Consider the following 16,536-nt stretch of genomic DNA (forward strand, 5'->3'; position numbering starts at 1 on the left):
TATATATATATATATATATATATATATATATATATATATATATATATTTCTATTATATATGTGTGTGTACAGATTGTTTCAGCAATGTCTTTCTGATCTTAGTGTGCTTTTGAGGGACACACTGCAAATCAAAATGGTGGTCTAAGCAGGAAAGTCAATAGAAAATACCACCTAATGGGCTGTATCCTAGAAAAGGCCTGGGTCTCACACAGGGACTGGCGAATGGCTTCTCATTTGTTTTTTTGAGTTAGCACTTTAAAGGAAACATAGTTTACTTAATCCTTTGATTGTGAACCGTTTTGCTTAAGCGGACAACAGCATCTGGAGTGGGATTTTCCAAGGTCACGTCTTTCAGGGTGGGTTCAGGAATAAAGTCATGCGTGAAGCTCTGAGCTAAATATCCAGCACAGAGGACATGCCCAGCCAATTATGGCTCTGTGACATTGGTCAGAACTTAATCTTATAGTATGCTTTACCCTGTCCTGGAAAAATGAAATCCAGCAGGACACACCCAGATCCCCCGTGATCTGTTCCGCATCCAAGCTTTGAAAACTAGCTGGTATGCCTCTTGGTCCCAGTTCTCAGGGGCCTCTCATCACTTGTACCCAGGAGTTCAGGGCTAGCTTGTGCAATACAGCAAGATGGAAGGAAGGAGAGGGGAAGGGAAGAAGGAGTGGTGAGAGGGACGGAGGCTGGGGACAGAACTCACTGGTGAAGCATGAAAGGATAATTAGGAAGAAGACCAGTGGAAGGTGGGGGAGGGGACAGGGAGACAAGGCCAGGTCACAGAAGAGGTGGGAATGAAAAAAGCACATGATAGACCTGCTGGGAAATGTCATGAGGAAACTCATGATTTTGTACAATGAACGTCTAATGACAATAAAAAAAAAAAAAAAAAAAAAAAAAAAAAAACTGTTAAAGGCAAAAATCACACAGAGAGAAAAACTAAAAATAAGTAGGTCGGTTGCTTGCCTGTAAAGAACACGGCTCCCTTGCTAGTGTGCCAGCAGGAGAGCAAGGACCCGAATGTCTGCGGAGCTCCCTGCACGTGAGGATGCTGTATGAGTTAACTACTCGAGGTGCCAAGGTGCCATGCTTAGCTTGCCATCCTTGTTCCTCCTCCGTGTCACCACTTGTGTGATGTGGGGGCCAGAGGGTTTCAACGCTGGAGGTTCCCGGCGGTCAGTTGGCTTGGTGAGCCACTGGCCATAGCCATAAAACCACTACTGAGGGCTGAACAGGCAGCTGCGTTCTGGAGTACTTGCTTAGCGGTATACAAAGCCCTAAAGTTCAATGCCTATGTCACAGAAAGGAAGGAGGGAGGGAGGGAGGGAAAGAGGGAGGGAGAAGAAAAGGAGGGAGGGGTGGAGGAAAGGAAGAGAGGAGAAGAAAAGGGTGTGGCGTTCATTGGTGGGTGTTGGGGGTTATCGCCACTGAATTTGGGGGTGGAATATAGAAACCCGCAGCATTTGCTTGAGACCCTTTATCTTCTTCATGCACTGTAGTGTACGGGGAAAGGCTAAGTTCAGAGTCCTACAATGAGTCCATGCTTGGGGTGGGGGTGGGGCAACCCTGAGATGTAGTTTGGCCCAGCCTTGAGGCAGGCAAGGCGTGTTGTGTCGGTAGGACCAGCTCCTTTCTGCAAGCCTATAGCAATACCTGCTTGCATCTCAGCAAGCAGGAGGGAGAGCCCGATGCCGGCTGGGACCCCAGCTTGGCTACAACCCGTGGAGCCCAGGCCAACTGACAGACAGCTCCGTGCTGACAGCCGGGCCCTGGGTCCAGAGGGTTCCACAACCTCGTTAGGGCTTCTTAATATCCAACCAAAGCCCAGCCTTGGGAGCCTGGGAGAGTCAAGCGGCTCTCCCGTCTCCAACTCCAGAACCCCGTGGCCTCCCCCTGCACCGAGGTGGCCCTAAACCAGCATTTCTCAACCTGTGGGCCAAAGCACCATGAAACACTTATTTGCAGTGGTGCGACAATGGGAGAACACATATTTCCGATGGTACAGCCCGCTGGAAAACACGTGTTTTCTCAATCCCACAGGTTGAGAACTGCTTAGACAAAGGAAGAGGGATCAAGAGACCTGGTGAGGTTACAGCACGGGGAAGGGTACCCCACTTCCGGGAGGACAGAGCCCAGGCCCCTACTTCACTGCTCTGACCACAGTATCCATCTGTGTTCCTGAGTTAGGGTTCGAACTGGCACCACCGGTACCCGTGTGTACACCCCCCACCCCAACGCCTCCCACCACAGCAACTGATCAGCATCCAGCTGAAGCAGGCACAAGGAGGTCACGAAGGGATCAGAACTTACTTTCTACCTTCAACGTGAGAAGCCTGGAGCCAGGGGCTGGGATAAAAATTAGTCTGGGACGGAACTAGAACACAGCTCGGAAGTGGAGAGCCTGGGTGGCACGCGTGGAGCCTTGGGATTAGTCCCCAACCCCGAGAAAACGGTTTGGAATAGAATCCCGTCAGGCCAACACAGAGACAACCAAACTGCCCCAAGGAGACAGCTGCCGTCAACAGATAGAGGCACCGCCCCAGACCAGTGCTATAGGTAAAAGTTAGGGCACTAAGTTTCTCTTAGGGGTCATTCAAGGATGGCTGCCCGGGGCGGACTAACAGTTTCTGACCGTGGCGTTGGCGTTCACTGGCAGATGCCCACCTGCCCACATTATGTGTCGCCATGATGTGCAGCACCTCAGTGGTCTTTATCCGCACCAGGTTGTTGCCGTCCCTCAGCAAGGCCTTCAGGCTCTTCAGACAGCCTGTGGGGACAGGAGGCCATTTGAACATTTGCCCATACAAAAAACTTGGCTGCAAGACAGCACATGACCTAATGTTTGAGAACAGGAAAGCACCAAAGGTCTGTGCTTTGGGTTTGGGGAAACCAAGTCAGGGGCACAGCATTTGTTAACTGAAGGGCTTCACACCCATGAACCATCTCATTTAACCTTCTGCATAACTGTGTGTGTGTGTGTGTGTGTGTGTGTGTGTGTGTGTGTGTGTGTTTGAAACAGGGTCTCATGATGTACTCTGGCTGTCCTGGAACTCACTGTATAGACTGGGATGCTGGCCTCAAACTCACAGAAATCCGCCTGCCCCTGCCTCCTGAGTATTGGAATTAAGGGCGTGTGCCATCATGCCCTGACTTGTGTGCACCAATTGCCTCCTTACCGCTATCCCCAGAGCTGAGGGCCAAGCACTCTACCACTCAGCTAAATCCCCAACCCCTCGTTTTTCCTGTTAGTTGCCCCTCATGTAGTCTGTCCTGGGGCTAAGAGAAATTGCCCTTGACATTTCAGGAGAGACGTGAGAATGGAAACCTGCTTATGCATGCTGTCCTTGCAGAAGACTCTGAGATCAGTTCTCAGCACCCACATCAGGCAGCTCACAACCACCCATAACTTCCTCTCTCGTGATCAGGCGCCCCCTACTGACCTCCACAGGCACTTGCATTCACAAGCACATACCCACCCAGAGACCTATACACATAATGAAAACAACAAAACAAACAACAACAATAAAAGGACACATTCTACAAACTAGTCACCATGACCTTGAATTGGCTAGATTCAAGGATTCCCGATTTAGCATATAAAGATCCAGCTCAAATTTTTAAAGATTTACTTATATTCAAAATGATGTACAGGTGTGTGTGTGCGTGTGTGTGTGGGTGTGTGTATGTAAATAAGTTTGTGCGTATGAATGCAAGTGTACACTGAGGACAGAAGTCTCGGATTCCCTGGAGCTGGTGTTGCAGACAGTTGTGAGCTGTCTGACGTGGGTGCTCGGATTTGAACTTGGGTCCTCTGGAAAAGTAGCAAGCTCTCTTAACCACCAAACCATCTCTCCAGCCCCTCCTATTTTTACTGGTTACACGAACTTAGACTCACACTCCTCTCCCAAACAAGGATTTTCACACCTGTAGATTGAAAATGTTCCCTCTTTGGAGGGTAGCACTGAACTTGGGGGTCCTGGTGGCCTGAAATCCAGTCTAGTAAGTAGCAGCTCTTACTACTAATGTCATCCAGAGCCTGAGCCACATCAGGACCGCCCCACCCCCACCCTCACCCCCAGTCACGATCACCTGGGGTGTGACACTCTCACCTATACTGATGGCCTCATAGACATACTCGGGATCATGCATGAGGTCACACAGAGCCACAAGGGCTTTCTGCCTGGTCAGGAGCTCATTTGATTGCAGCTCCTCATTGAGCTTGGGCAAGGCCCGACAGCCACAAGCAATGGCGGCCTTGGTGGGGTCGAGGTCAGGAGGCATGTACATGGAGATCCGGGTGTGTGCCATCTTTTCACACCTGCTAGGGGGCTTTGGAGCTCTGTAGAAACCACTAATAAAAGAGCAACAACAACAAAAAAACAAAACAAAACAAAACAAAGAACTGTCATTATTACCATTCTCATGTAGAAGCTAGCCAATCTCAGCCTCCACATTGTCTGTGAAGACAAACAGGATGGACACACTCATCTTGATTTACTGATGAGCAAACAGAGGCTGACGAGATTTCTCAAGGTTACAGCACAGATAAGTTTCCCAAACTTCAAATCTCAGTCCTTAAAGCCAGAAGAAACCGCTTCGGATATTTGTACATGGGTTCCTTGGTCCTGTACACCAAAAGAAAAAAAAAAGACAAAAAGAAAAGAAATAGGCCAACCAAGATGGCTTTTCCTTTGATGTCCATGCTTAGCTGGTGACAGCAATGATGGGTGTCTAACCAGCATCTAACGCAACCACTCAGTAAAGAGAAATCCACATTTATAAGTAAGTTAACAGATTTGGGCTAGGGAGTTGGTAAAGCTAGAAGCTATTCAGAGCTCTCAGCCAGACAGTAGTGGTGTGTGGCTTTAATCCCAGCCCTTGGGAGGAAAGGCAGGAGGATCTCTGTGAGTTCAAGGCCAGCCTGGTCTACAGAGCAAGTTCCAGGACAGCCAAGGCCACACAGAGAAACCCTGTCTCAAAACAAAACAAAACAAAACAAAAGCAACAAAAAGAACATCAAATAGAGGTCTTGCTCCTTCATGCCAGGGCCACATGTTCACAAGCTTGGGACACGTTGGCAAGAAGAGATTAAGGTTAAAGAATGATGTTACTATCCCACACACATACACTCTTTAAACAACTACAGGCAAGATGACTTGTTGGTTCAGGATAGGATATAGTGCCGGGCCAGGGGTTATCCCTGACACATCATTCCTTCCATGTGTACATGTGCATTTCTGCAGCTGAAAACTAAGGTAATGAAAGTTCTTCCTTCCTGTCCTTCAGCACTGTGGTGTAACTGAGAGCCATGAGCCTGGCTAGCCAGAACTTGAAATACACTGGTTGTGGTTATTAGCTTGGTGACTATTGCATTTGGTGGCAGGAGCAGGCAGGACTCAATTCTGAAGTTTGAAGAAAAAAAGCAGACTCTGATGCCAGCCACCAACCAATAAGGGGAGAGAGGGGGCCAAGCTGGGAAGATGAAAAGCCATCCCTGAAATGGGCGGGGGGAGAGACTTCGGGAGACAGTCTCTGGGACACAGGCTGCCCTCCTGTAAAGGGCACACACTACAGGAATCCTGTAAAAAGGTGAGACCCCGGGTGTGGGGGCATGGGCCCCGGGTGAACGGAACTGGGTGGGTCAGGAAGCCCCGAAAGCCCTGTGCCGGGCACCTACCCCCTACAACTGCCTCACTTGCCTTAGTGCGTGTAGTCTCCTGGTGTCTGCCAGCCAGAGCGCTCATTGCCAGGCGACCTGGTTGCTAGGAGACTGCCAGCGTCTGCAGCTTCCTGGTCAATTCCCTGGGGAGCCAAGGCGCAGGCGCAGAAAAGGGCTGCACCCAGAGGAGAACGGAGAACAGCGATATTTTACAATGTTACTACAGAGAACAAAGACAACTCGCCCTTCACGGTACAGATGGGAATGGAAATTATTTATTTACGTCCTTCCTTTTTCTGTGCATTTTCCACGCTTCGGGTCATCAGAGATAAGAAGGTAACTTCATGCCTTTTAAGGCTGAGAATCTCAAGAGAACTGCCCCCCAGTCACATAGACCCGACCCCAGAAGTGCCTAATCAGGGCCCAGCGCACCGTGGCTGGCTGGAGTGGCTATTTTCTAAGCCCCCAATACCTCCTTTTGCTCCCTGCACACACACACACACACACACACACACACACACACACACACACACACACTAAGACTGTGCACAAACTCCCTCGGAGAATGTAACAAGACCCTGTCTGGCATCCACCATCGACACAACTCAGTAAGACCTAGCATAGCAAGACCTTGCCTGTATCTGTTCTGTTTATTGCCTCTCCGTGCCAGGCATAGGCCAAGAAGCTTCCAGTAAGTGCAGAAAGAGCAGCTGACGCACTTGAATTAAGAGTTAGCAATTAGGAGCATTTCTCTAGGCTTCACTTATCATCAGATGCTTTAGTTACCCTTTCCTCTCCTCCATGTGACAAAATGCAACTGGACCAAGAAAGCTTTAGTGTGGTTTAGGATCTCAGGAGGTCCATCCCGTGGGTACTTGGCAAAAGATTAAGACAGTGGGAAAATATTAGGTGGGGAGGACAGCAGAGGGGATAATATCTTCCTAAGGGCTTGCCTCCAGGGACTATGGCTCCTCCCATCGTCTAAAGCTTCCACCTCCGGGGACCAAGCATCCCAAACGCGAGCCCTTGGAGGTCATTTTCTATTCAGTTCACAAAATCCAGGAGAACCCTTTCGTTTCGCCTGTTCTCGGTTGACTTAAAGGCCACTGATAAGAGAGGTCATGAGAAGGTTTTCTTATTAATATAACTACATGCCTGACAAAAGGCAAACTGAAGCAAATCGGGGCCTTGTTGTTACACTACATGAGGGCTTGCCACAAACGATGTTTTAAAAACACCGCTGCTGAGCTCTGCCGGCGTGGCCACGGCCACCTGTGTCTAACCCATACAGGCCTGTGTCTCATTTTGTCCCAGGAGAAGAGCTGCTCTGCGAGCCCCGCCCCACTCCCACTCCATAGTCACAGGCCCCTTAAAGCCTTGCCTGCTCGTGCTGCAAACACTCAGGTCTCCCTCCTTTCTTCGACTTCTGAGCTCCAGCAGCACCAGTCATCCATTTAATAACTGAGTGAACTGGGACTTGGGGGTCGTCTTGGTTAGGGTCTCTATTGCTGTGATGAAACACCACTACCAGAAAGCAAGTTGGGGAAGAAAGGGTTTATTTGGCTCATATTTCTGCATTGCTGTTCATCACCAAAGGAAGTCAGGATGGGAACTCAAGCAGGGCAGGAACCTGGAGGCCAGAGCTGATGCGGAGGCCATGGAGGGGTGCAGCTCGTTGGCTTGCTCCTCATGGCTTGCTCAGCCTGCTTTCTAAATAGAACCCAGGGCCACCCGCCCAGAGATTGTCTCACCCACACTGATAACTAATTGAGAAAAAGCTTCACAGCAGGATCTCATGGAGGCATTTCCTCATCTGAGGCTTATCTGACCAGACTCTAGCTTGTGTCAAGCTGATACACAAAACCTGCCAGGACAGAGGCATAAGGTCCTTCGAGCCTGAAGCCTTAGAAATGAACCCACTTAGCAAAGGCATCGGGTCTCCGGGACATTTCCTGTTGCATTAAAGATGATTGCAACTGTTGCCCTTCAGATCGAGTCTTAAAGGGTCTCTCCAGCCCTGGCTGCCCTCGTTTTATCTTAGAAAGGCGTGCTGACCACCCCCTAGGTCTGGGAGTCAGCGAATCTGGGTTCCAGTCTATTTCTAGCTCACTAGGCAAATCTTGTTTTTAAATGGGGCTTTTAGTTTTCTTGTCTAAGGAAAAGAAGGAGAGGGAGAAAGAGAGAACCAAAGTTGGAAAAGCTTTGGTTTCAATTCTAGTAAGAGTTCTAAGGCCTCTGGAATACAACCTGTCCCCCGCACCCCACCCCCGCAACACACACACACACACACCCACACACACACACACACACACCTCGCTTTTCAACAGAAACTAGCTGGAAACTAGCCCAGTAACTTGAGTCAGCTTTTAAAACATCCGTTAATCGAGGGAATTAATTTTTCAGCATGCGCTCCGGAAGCCAGGCACATGATTTCCAAATAGCATTAAATTCAAACTGATGCAGTAAAGCAGATGGTAGACATGAGGCGTGTCCTCCCCTTGCGCCGGGGGATTCGGGGTGTGTGTGTGATGATGCCTGGCTTCAATCCAATACCAACACCCCTTTTCCCGGGACTCCCGACCCGGCCCACGAAGGTGGCCACAGCGCTCGAACCTTGAGCCAACCCCTCCACTCTCACCCCGCCCAGACTCCGCCCACCGGCCCCGCCTGCTCATCAACGCCCCGGTAGTCATAGTGACCCTGGGCGCTCCAGAGGAGCCCGGAAGCCTCTGAGCAGGCGGCGCCGTTCTCCGCGCCCCAAGAGGCTCTCGTTGCCATGGTGATGACTCGCGCGCTCGGGCCTCGTGTCTTCCGTTTCCACGGGCTGGAGGACAGTCCAGACCCCGCCCCCGACGTCGGGATTCGAGAGCCCCGAGCCAGTCCCGCGAGGCCCACGTTGCTGCGGTGATTCGCTGGGGCCCCGCACGCCGGAACCGGCCTTTGCAGCTTTGGTGAGTCCACTCACCCTCCCCGGCTGAGGGCGCATCCCGGAGGTTGTGGTCCCGAGTCTGTCGTGTCTCCTGCCCTCCTCCTACCGCCAAACCTGCAGTGTGGCCTGCAGGCCTTGGTCCTCCTCACTGAGCGTCCACCCCAGGCCAGGCCCCCCCGCGGTAGCGGGGTCAGATGAGGACAGTAGGCTTGGGGGTCAGAGTGGGCAATGCGAGGACTCTCAGGAAAAGGGGCTGGAACCTAAAGTCGCCATACCACTCAGACTCTGCATCTTAAGAAAGACTGGGAGCAAGGGACCCCTCCCTCCTCTAGCTCCGTTATCTGGGCTGTGAGCCACACCCAGGTTGGTTGGTTGGTTTTTGTTGTTTTGTTTTTTGCATACCTGCCTCATGCCAGGTATGCAAAGAGGGAACCCCTCTTCCCAGGAGTCCGAGCTGCTCCCCCACCACTGTGCTGCCCATTGAATGGCCCCTGCCTAATATTGCTGATAAGGATGGAGGCTCAGGTGTGTTTTCAAAGTGATGGAAAGTAATGACAAAACTCACAGGTGCACTTTTGAGAATTTGTGTGGGATTTCTAATTCTTGTTAAAATAGTTCTTGTTCAAATATAACAATTCTAGTCGTAACTGACTTTGTTAACCTAGAACCAGACAACACTTAGCCCTGTAAAATAAAGTGAGTGTTCTGTTTTTTTGTGTTTGTTTGTTTGTTTGTTTGTTTGTTTGTTTGGAGACATGGTTTCTCTGTGTAGCTGGGCTGTTCTGGACTCGATTTGTAGACCAGTCTGGCCTGGAACTCACAGAGATCCACCTGTCTCTGCCTCCCCGAGTGCTGGGATTACAGGCGAGTGCCGTTCTGCCCAGCTGTTGCCTTGTTTTTGTTGGTTTGGTTTGGGTCTTTTTAAGACCGGTTCTCTCTGTTGCCCAAGGAATCTGGGGCTCACCATCCTCCTGCCTCTGCTTCCCGAGTGCTAAGTATATAGGCCCCTGTCACCACTACAGCTGGTTAGGAGTTTGGTTTTATAGACAGAGAGAAAGGAAGGTAGACATGGTATAAAAAGCAAATTGATTGTTCTAAAAGCTTATAGGATAATTCGTGCTGGCTCAGGTTGACTGGGCCCCTGACCTCGTGCTTTGTTGGGAAACTAGCCCATTCAGAACTCTGTTTGGTCACATGGCACCCAGCATGCACTGTTCTGGTTTGATCTGCTGGGCAGACTGTAACCTCTTCCATATTTTATGTAATGCTCTTTCCCCTCCCCCCCCCCCATTGAGTCTACAGGACACTGGAAGAATGAGGTCCTCTTGGACCCCTTTGGGGCCCCCAGTGAGCCAGGACCGCATCATCACCAGCTTCCCGAAGGTACCATCATTAGAACACTTTTGAGTTTTGTTTGTTCGTTTGTTTGTTTGGGTCTGGATTGCTTCAGCAGAAGGTCTTTGCCATGCCAGACAAACCTGGAATTCACTGTGTATCCCAGGCTAGCCGTAAAGCTGCAGTCTCCCTGCTGCAGCCTCTTGAGTGCTGGGATAGCAGGAACGTGCCCCGGTTCCCAGCCCTTTCTGTCTTCATTGCTGATGTGACATTTCAGCCATCCAGCTTCGCTAACATGCTGTCACCCCCGGAAGTCAAGCAAGGGAATCCCAGAGGCTGGTTCTATTTCTGAGAGGACGAAAGACTGGGTGTTGAGTTCCTCTAAAGCAGGCCAGTAGGGAAGGCAGAGGTTATAAGCCACGTAGTCCTCGGTGGGAGCCTTGATGCCGTCATAGCTGGGACCATAGCTGGGACCACAGGCGAGTCACCCAAGCCCTGGGAGCTGATGGCGCCTCTGGGCACCAGCTCATGATAAGTGTAAGCTCCCAAGGCCATGACATTCCTTGCTGTTATTATTATCAGCTCTCCAGAGGGTGGGAATGTAACGTTGTGGAAAAACATTTGCCCGGTAGGTACAAAACCGTGAATTTTATTCCTAGCACTGTGAGGAAGGGGTTTGGGGGAATGGGCCGATGACACAAATGAAAGAGAATGCACAGGTGTAAGGCCACACACCTGTAGTCCCAGCACTTGGGAATCAGAGACAGGAGGATTGTGAATTTGGCCTCAGCCTGGACTATGTAACAAAAGCCATCTTTTTTTTTTTTTTTTAATGGTGTTCTAATTTCTCGTCCCCAAATCCACGCTTTCTCCATTGCCATTCTGCCTTCCTTTTTTGCTGAAACCTCCAAATCTGTACCACAGTCTAACATTAACTGCGGTGGGAAGTGCCAGATAACCTTTATTGGGGGGGGGGGACAGTGGGACAGTATTTGCCCATATTACACACGGCTTTGCCCAGTTAGGTAGCCATCCCACTTCCATTGGAAAGGGTGTGAAAGGCCACTGTGGCAGTTAGCATGAGCAGAAAGTCCGATCCAATACCAGCATCTCCAGGGAGGCTGGTGTGGATGCTGGCCCTCAGTACAGACTGGAGGGTTAGAGGGAGGAGGCAGCTCTTCCCAAGGCTAAGGAAAGCCAAAGCAAATTGTTATGCAAAGTGCAAAGAATGGAGCATTTTTGCCATCAAGTGTGTGTGGCACAACTCTGTCGGCTATGTAAGGAAAGAGGAAGACTACAGCGTAGCTGTATGCTGGAGCACTTGGTTAAATTCCCAGTATCACCAAAAAGGGGGGAGGGGCGGGAGTAAAGAAACGTATCTTAGTACACGTAGAAAATATGTAATGAAAGCTAATATGTAATGAAAGGTAACGTTAAGATCCTGTTGTCTATTCTATAGCCACCACCAAATGAAAAATTAATTTTCTCCAAGGGCGCCTCACTGGGGAAACAAACCACTTTAAAATATATATATATATATATATATACTAATATTTATATATATATATATATATATATATATATTTTTTTTTTTTTTTTTCATTTATTACAATTTATTCAATTTGTATACTGGCTGTGACCCCCTCCCTCGTCTCCTCCCAATCCCACCCTCCCTCCCTCTTCTCCCCCTATGCCCCTCCCCTAATCCACTGATAGGGAGGTCCTCCTCCCCTTCCCTCTGACCTTAGCCTATCAGGTCTCATCAGGACTGGCTGCATTGTCTTCCTCTGTGGCCTGGTAAGGTTGTTCCCGCAGGGGGAGGTGATCCGAGAGCCTGTCACTGAATTCAAGCCAGAGAAAGGCCCTGCTCCCCTTTCTAGGGAACCCACTTGGAGACTGAGTCTATGAACTACATCTGAGCCAGGGTTTTAGGTCCTCTCCATGCATTGTCCTTGGTTGGGGTATCAGTCTCTACAGGGCACCCAGGGATCAGTTTTCTTGACTCTGTTGGTCTCCTCTTGGAGCTCCTGTCCCCTCCAGGTCTTTCTGTCTCTCCCTGCTTTCATAAGATTCCCTGCACTTTACCTAAAGTTTGGCTATGAGTGTCAGCTTCTGCTTCGATACCTTGATCAGTAGAGTCTTTCAGAGGCTGCCTGTGGTAGGCTCCTGTCTTCTGCTTCCAATGTCTATCACATTTGACCTTCTGAATGAGGATTGAGCATATTCCATAGGGTCTTCCTTGTTTAGCTTCTTTAGGACTATAGATTTTAGTATGTTTATCCTATGTTATATGGCTAATATCCACTTATGAATGAGTATAAACCATGTATGTCTTTTTGATTCTGGGTTACCTCACTCAGGATGATCATTTTTAGAAAAGTTCCTGCCATTTGCCTGCAAATTTCATGATTTCCTTGTTTTTAATTGCTGAATAGTATTCCATTGTGTAGACATACCGCAATTTCTGTACCCATTCCTCAGTTGAGGGACATCTGGGTTGTTTCCAGCTTCTGCCTATTACAAATAAAGCTGCTACAAACATGGTTGAGCAAATGTCCTTATTGTGTACTTGAGCATCTTTTGGATATATGCCTAGGAGTGATATAGTTGGATCTTGAGGTAGCACTATCCCTAATTGTCTGAGAAAGCGCCAGATTGATTTCCAGAGTGGTTGTACAAGTTTACATTCCTACCAGCAGTGGAAGAGGGTTCCCCTTTCTCCACAACCTCTCCAGCATGTGTTGTCACTTGAGTTTTTTATCTTAGCCATTCTGATGGGTATAAGGTGAAATCTCAGGGTCGTTGTTTTGCATTTCCCTGATGACTGAGGACGTTGAACATTTCTTTAAGTGTTTCTCTGCCATTCGATATTCCTCTATTGAGAATTCTCTGTTTAGCTCTGTACCCCATTTTTTAATTGGATTACTTGGTTGAAACAAACCATTCTTAAAAGTAAGCCTAATGCCTAGCAGTAGATGGCCAACAGAAAACTAATTGGGTGTCATCTTTGGAGGTTCTTTGTCTCATACTGTTGTCGGAGCTTTTTTTTTTTTCTTTTTTTTTTTTTTCCTTCTAGCTTACAGTGTTTTGCCTATGTGTTAGGGCTTCCTGTTTGGGGTTTTATGGGATTTCTGTGTATGCGAACATATGTGTCTCTGATTCTATATGCTTTTTCTTCAGCTCTTTCTTATTTGGTTTTTTTGTCATACTCTTATTTGTTTGGGGTTTGTTTGGGTAGTTTGGCTTGGTTTGGTTTTGAGACAGGGTTTCTCTGTATAGTGCTATCTTTCCTAGAACTCACTCTGTAGACCAGGCTGGCCTTGAACTCAGATATCCATCTCTCTCCTTCTGCCTCCAGAGTGCTGGAATTAAAGGTGAGTGCTACCACCACCTGGCTGATTTCTTTGTCTTTGATTTATTTTATTTTATTATTATTCCTTAAATGCCTGTTTGATCCATAAGGAAAAGTTATGGATCCAGATGGGAGGGAACTAGCATTTGTAGAGGAAGGGGAAGCCGTGACAGAATGTATTGTATGAAAAAAAAAAACAAAACAAGACCCTCCAGTCCATTGCTGCCTCCGTGTGGCTTGGACAGGTGTGAGGGAAGAAATTTTGTGTCTTTTGGATTCTGTGCCAAAGCTGGTAAAGAGGAAGGAGGTGCCTATAGGCTCTTGGTGTTCCCATCTGCAGCTATTGCTTCTTCCCCTCTAACTTCCCTCTTCAAACACTGACAGAGAAAGCCTTTGTGCCCCAGATATTGGAGAATTCCCTGGGTTTTTTATGGTGAGCTTGGGTCATTGCTTTCCCAATGGAGTGTGACCATGGCAACCAGGGGTGGTGCAGCCTGGTGTTTCATGAGCCTAAGAGAAAGGAAATAATCAGGAAAAAAAAAAAACAGGCCCCATCTCATGGGACAAAAGACACTATTCACAGAGTAGGACATTGTGGCTCAGAGCGATGGGGAAAACTGCTTGACAGCTGCGCAGCTGGGAGTGGAAAGCTAAGTTTTGACCCCGCTGCCCTTGCCTCCAGCCCTAGGGAGTCTGCCCAGGGAACTGTCCTGTTTTCACAGAAGATGGGATTCCCTCACAGTCCCTACAGCAGCCAGGACCACAGGCTACAGCTGGCCATGTCTGTCCTGCCCCCGGGGCCAGTCCAGGCCTGAGCGCTTACTGACCAGGTCAGGACGGGTCTCTGTGGTGCCTCCTGAGGCAAGGTGTTCTCTTTATCCTGTTTCCCTGAGAAAAGGACTCACGCCTCCTCCCCCACAGCCTGTGGCATTACCAGGAAGGAGGAATGCTAATGAGACCGCTAGCATCGGGAGAGAGGAGGGCTGGGAAGTGGTTGTCACCACTCCAGTGCCCAGTTTGTGCTACCAAGACGCCGCTTCGTAGGGCAGTCCGCCTGTTTGTCTGTATGTCCATCTGTCTTTCTGCAGTGCTACACGCCTGAGGCCTGCCTGCAGCTCAAGGAGCACTTCCACAGCCAGGTTGACACAGCCTGCCAGCACAGGAACACGGGCACTGCTGGGTAAGCCCACGGGGCAAGGGCGTGGAAGATAGCAGCCCAACTGCACGCGTGAATGAAAGCCTGAGCAAATCAAACACAGGGACGGAACCTCTGCAATCTACTATCAGGATTTTGAATCTAACTTTGCTGTATGAACAATATCCGTGTTTCTCAGAATGCCACACAGGTGCCTTTTCAGCCGAGTGAGATTTCAGTGCAGGTCCATTTGCTGTGTCTAACTCTCCTCCCTTCAGGTTTCTGTTTGTCAGATCCTCTGGGCTTCTGTGACCACCTGCTGTCCCTGCCCCTGCCCTGGCCTGGGTAGACTACCTAGTGCCCTTCTTCTGTGCTCTAGAGCTCCAGAATCATGGCATAGAACTATAGGGTTTTCTGTCTTTCTTCACCAGACCTGAGTCTGGCTGTGTCTGCCCTGTTTCCGCCTCAGTTTCTGCCTCAGCAGCAACTGTTCACTGTCAGAGGGGATTTTCCAGTACTCCTTCCTCCTTCTAACAAATACGTACAGGCCCGTTCTCCCCTTTCCTCCAGAGCCTCTGAGTTCACAGAGGTTGTGTAGATGGAGTCAGATCACAAGAGAACCCATCTCAGAGGTCCCTAGGGCGACACAAAGGGAAACAGATCTCAGGTCAGAACTGTGGTTGGTAGCTTGAGGGATAAAAGGTATGGGCTTCCCCTGGAGATTAGTTTTTCCTACTCAGATCTTCACGCAAATTACCTACCTGACCCTACACAATGCAACCAGAGGTAAGGACAGTGAGGCACTGACAGTCCCTACTGTGCAATCCTAGTGGCACCTGGACTCCTTTCTCTCAGAAATGGAATCAGGGCTGGTCTATTCCAAATGAGAAGGCTGCCTGGGAGCAGGACAGCCACAGCCCAGCTCTGGCTGGTGTGGAAAGATAAACTATGGACCCAATCATCAACCAACATACATGCCCTCAGAGGAAGTGTGCTAAATGTTTCCCAAGATGGTCAGTTTAAGCACTGAGGTCTTTTGGGAAGAACTGCAGAAATGCTTCTTTTAATTGTATTAATTTGGTGGTGGTGTGGTGTGGTGTGGTGTGGTGTGGTGTGGTGTGGTGTGGTGTGGTGTGGTGTGGTGTGGTGTGGTGTGGCAGGGACTATGACACAGCATGCCTGCAGATGTCAGGAAGCAACTTGCAAGAATCAGGCCTCCCCTTCCCCCAAATAGGTCTTGGAGGTTAAAGTCAGGTCCTCAGGCTTGGCAGCAAACGCCTTTACCCACTGGGCCATCTCCCCAGCCCAGAAGCTCTTAAAAGTCTTAACAGTCAAAGAGAGGCTACCACCAAGGCTCAGGTGTATCCGTACAGAGGGAAGGGAGTAGTTGCTCCTGGTGAGCAGTGTCTAAAGGAGCCCGGGAATCACAGAGCCAATCTACCGCTCAAACACAGCCCAGGTACATAGACCCGGATTCTGTCTGGAGTGTGCCCTTTGGCCCACCTCATCCCTGCAGGCACCGCCATACCTGCTTTGCAGCCGACCCCATTGGGGTGTGTGGAGGCCAGGATGCAGGGCTCCCAGCCCATGCCCTGCCCATGGGGTCCTTGTCCACACCTTTGGTGCACCTCTCCCTAACCTCCCCCCGCCACGCAGTTTTGATTCATCTGATGTTGGTTTTCGCAGTCCTTCCCATGCTTTCCTCTCTGCCCCCAAGTTTATGGCTCTGCCTCTCCTCATGCCCATTGCTTATTCTCAGGACAGACAGTGACTTTGGCCTAGTGGGGTCCAGGGTGTAGCCATTGGGGTGGCAGAGTTCCCAGGACAAATGAAAGTTCTCCCGCACCCCAAGACTGCAGAGTGACTTATCCGGGTAGGTCTTCCTGCATCTAGAGTTGACGTGTGACTCACTGGGATGGTACAGGAAGGAGAGGCTTGGATATGCTGAAGACACTCCTGATACCATCCTCCAGGGTGATATGGACATGTCTCCTCCAGGCTCAAGCTCTCCAAGGTGGTGGTGGTTGGTGATCTCTATGTTGGGAAGACTAGCCTCATTCACAGGTAGGTCCTGACACACACACACACACACACACACACACACACACACACACACACAC

General features: G+C 49.5%; 2 protein-coding genes across 4 annotated transcripts in view; one reads left to right on the forward strand and one right to left on the reverse strand.

The window, feature by feature from the left end:
* The window catches only part of Rsph14 (radial spoke head 14 homolog), a 70,340-nt gene extending 66,004 nt beyond the window's left edge, over nucleotides 1-4,336 (reverse strand). Inside the window, exons 1-2 of the mRNA XM_055598943.1 lie at nucleotides 4,116-4,336; nucleotides 2,671-2,773 (exon numbers count right to left, since the gene is read on the reverse strand). Coding sequence (XP_055454918.1) covers nucleotides 2,671-2,773; nucleotides 4,116-4,314 — 302 coding nt within the window. The 5' untranslated portion in view covers nucleotides 4,315-4,336. The remainder of the gene's footprint in view (nucleotides 1-2,670; nucleotides 2,774-4,115) is intronic.
* Nucleotides 4,337-8,423: 4,087 nt separating this feature from the next.
* Rab36 (RAB36, member RAS oncogene family) overlaps nucleotides 8,424-16,536 on the forward strand; it is a 21,403-nt gene continuing 13,290 nt past the window's right edge. The window contains exons 1-4 of one of the 3 annotated variants that reach the window (XM_055598945.1): nucleotides 8,424-8,616; nucleotides 9,890-9,977; nucleotides 14,370-14,461; nucleotides 16,415-16,480. In XM_055598945.1, the coding sequence (XP_055454920.1) occupies nucleotides 9,909-9,977; nucleotides 14,370-14,461; nucleotides 16,415-16,480 (227 nt within the window). In that variant the 5' untranslated portion in view covers nucleotides 8,424-8,616; nucleotides 9,890-9,908. The remainder of the gene's footprint in view (nucleotides 8,617-9,889; nucleotides 9,978-14,369; nucleotides 14,462-16,414; nucleotides 16,481-16,536) is intronic. The other 2 variants (XM_055598946.1, XM_055598944.1) reach the window with 2 other exon arrangements.

The sequence above is a fragment of the Psammomys obesus genome, unplaced genomic scaffold, assembly GCF_907164565.1.
Source record: "Psammomys obesus unplaced genomic scaffold, mPsaObe1.curated_primary_1811, whole genome shotgun sequence".
Classification (NCBI taxonomy): Eukaryota; Metazoa; Chordata; class Mammalia; order Rodentia; family Muridae; genus Psammomys; species Psammomys obesus.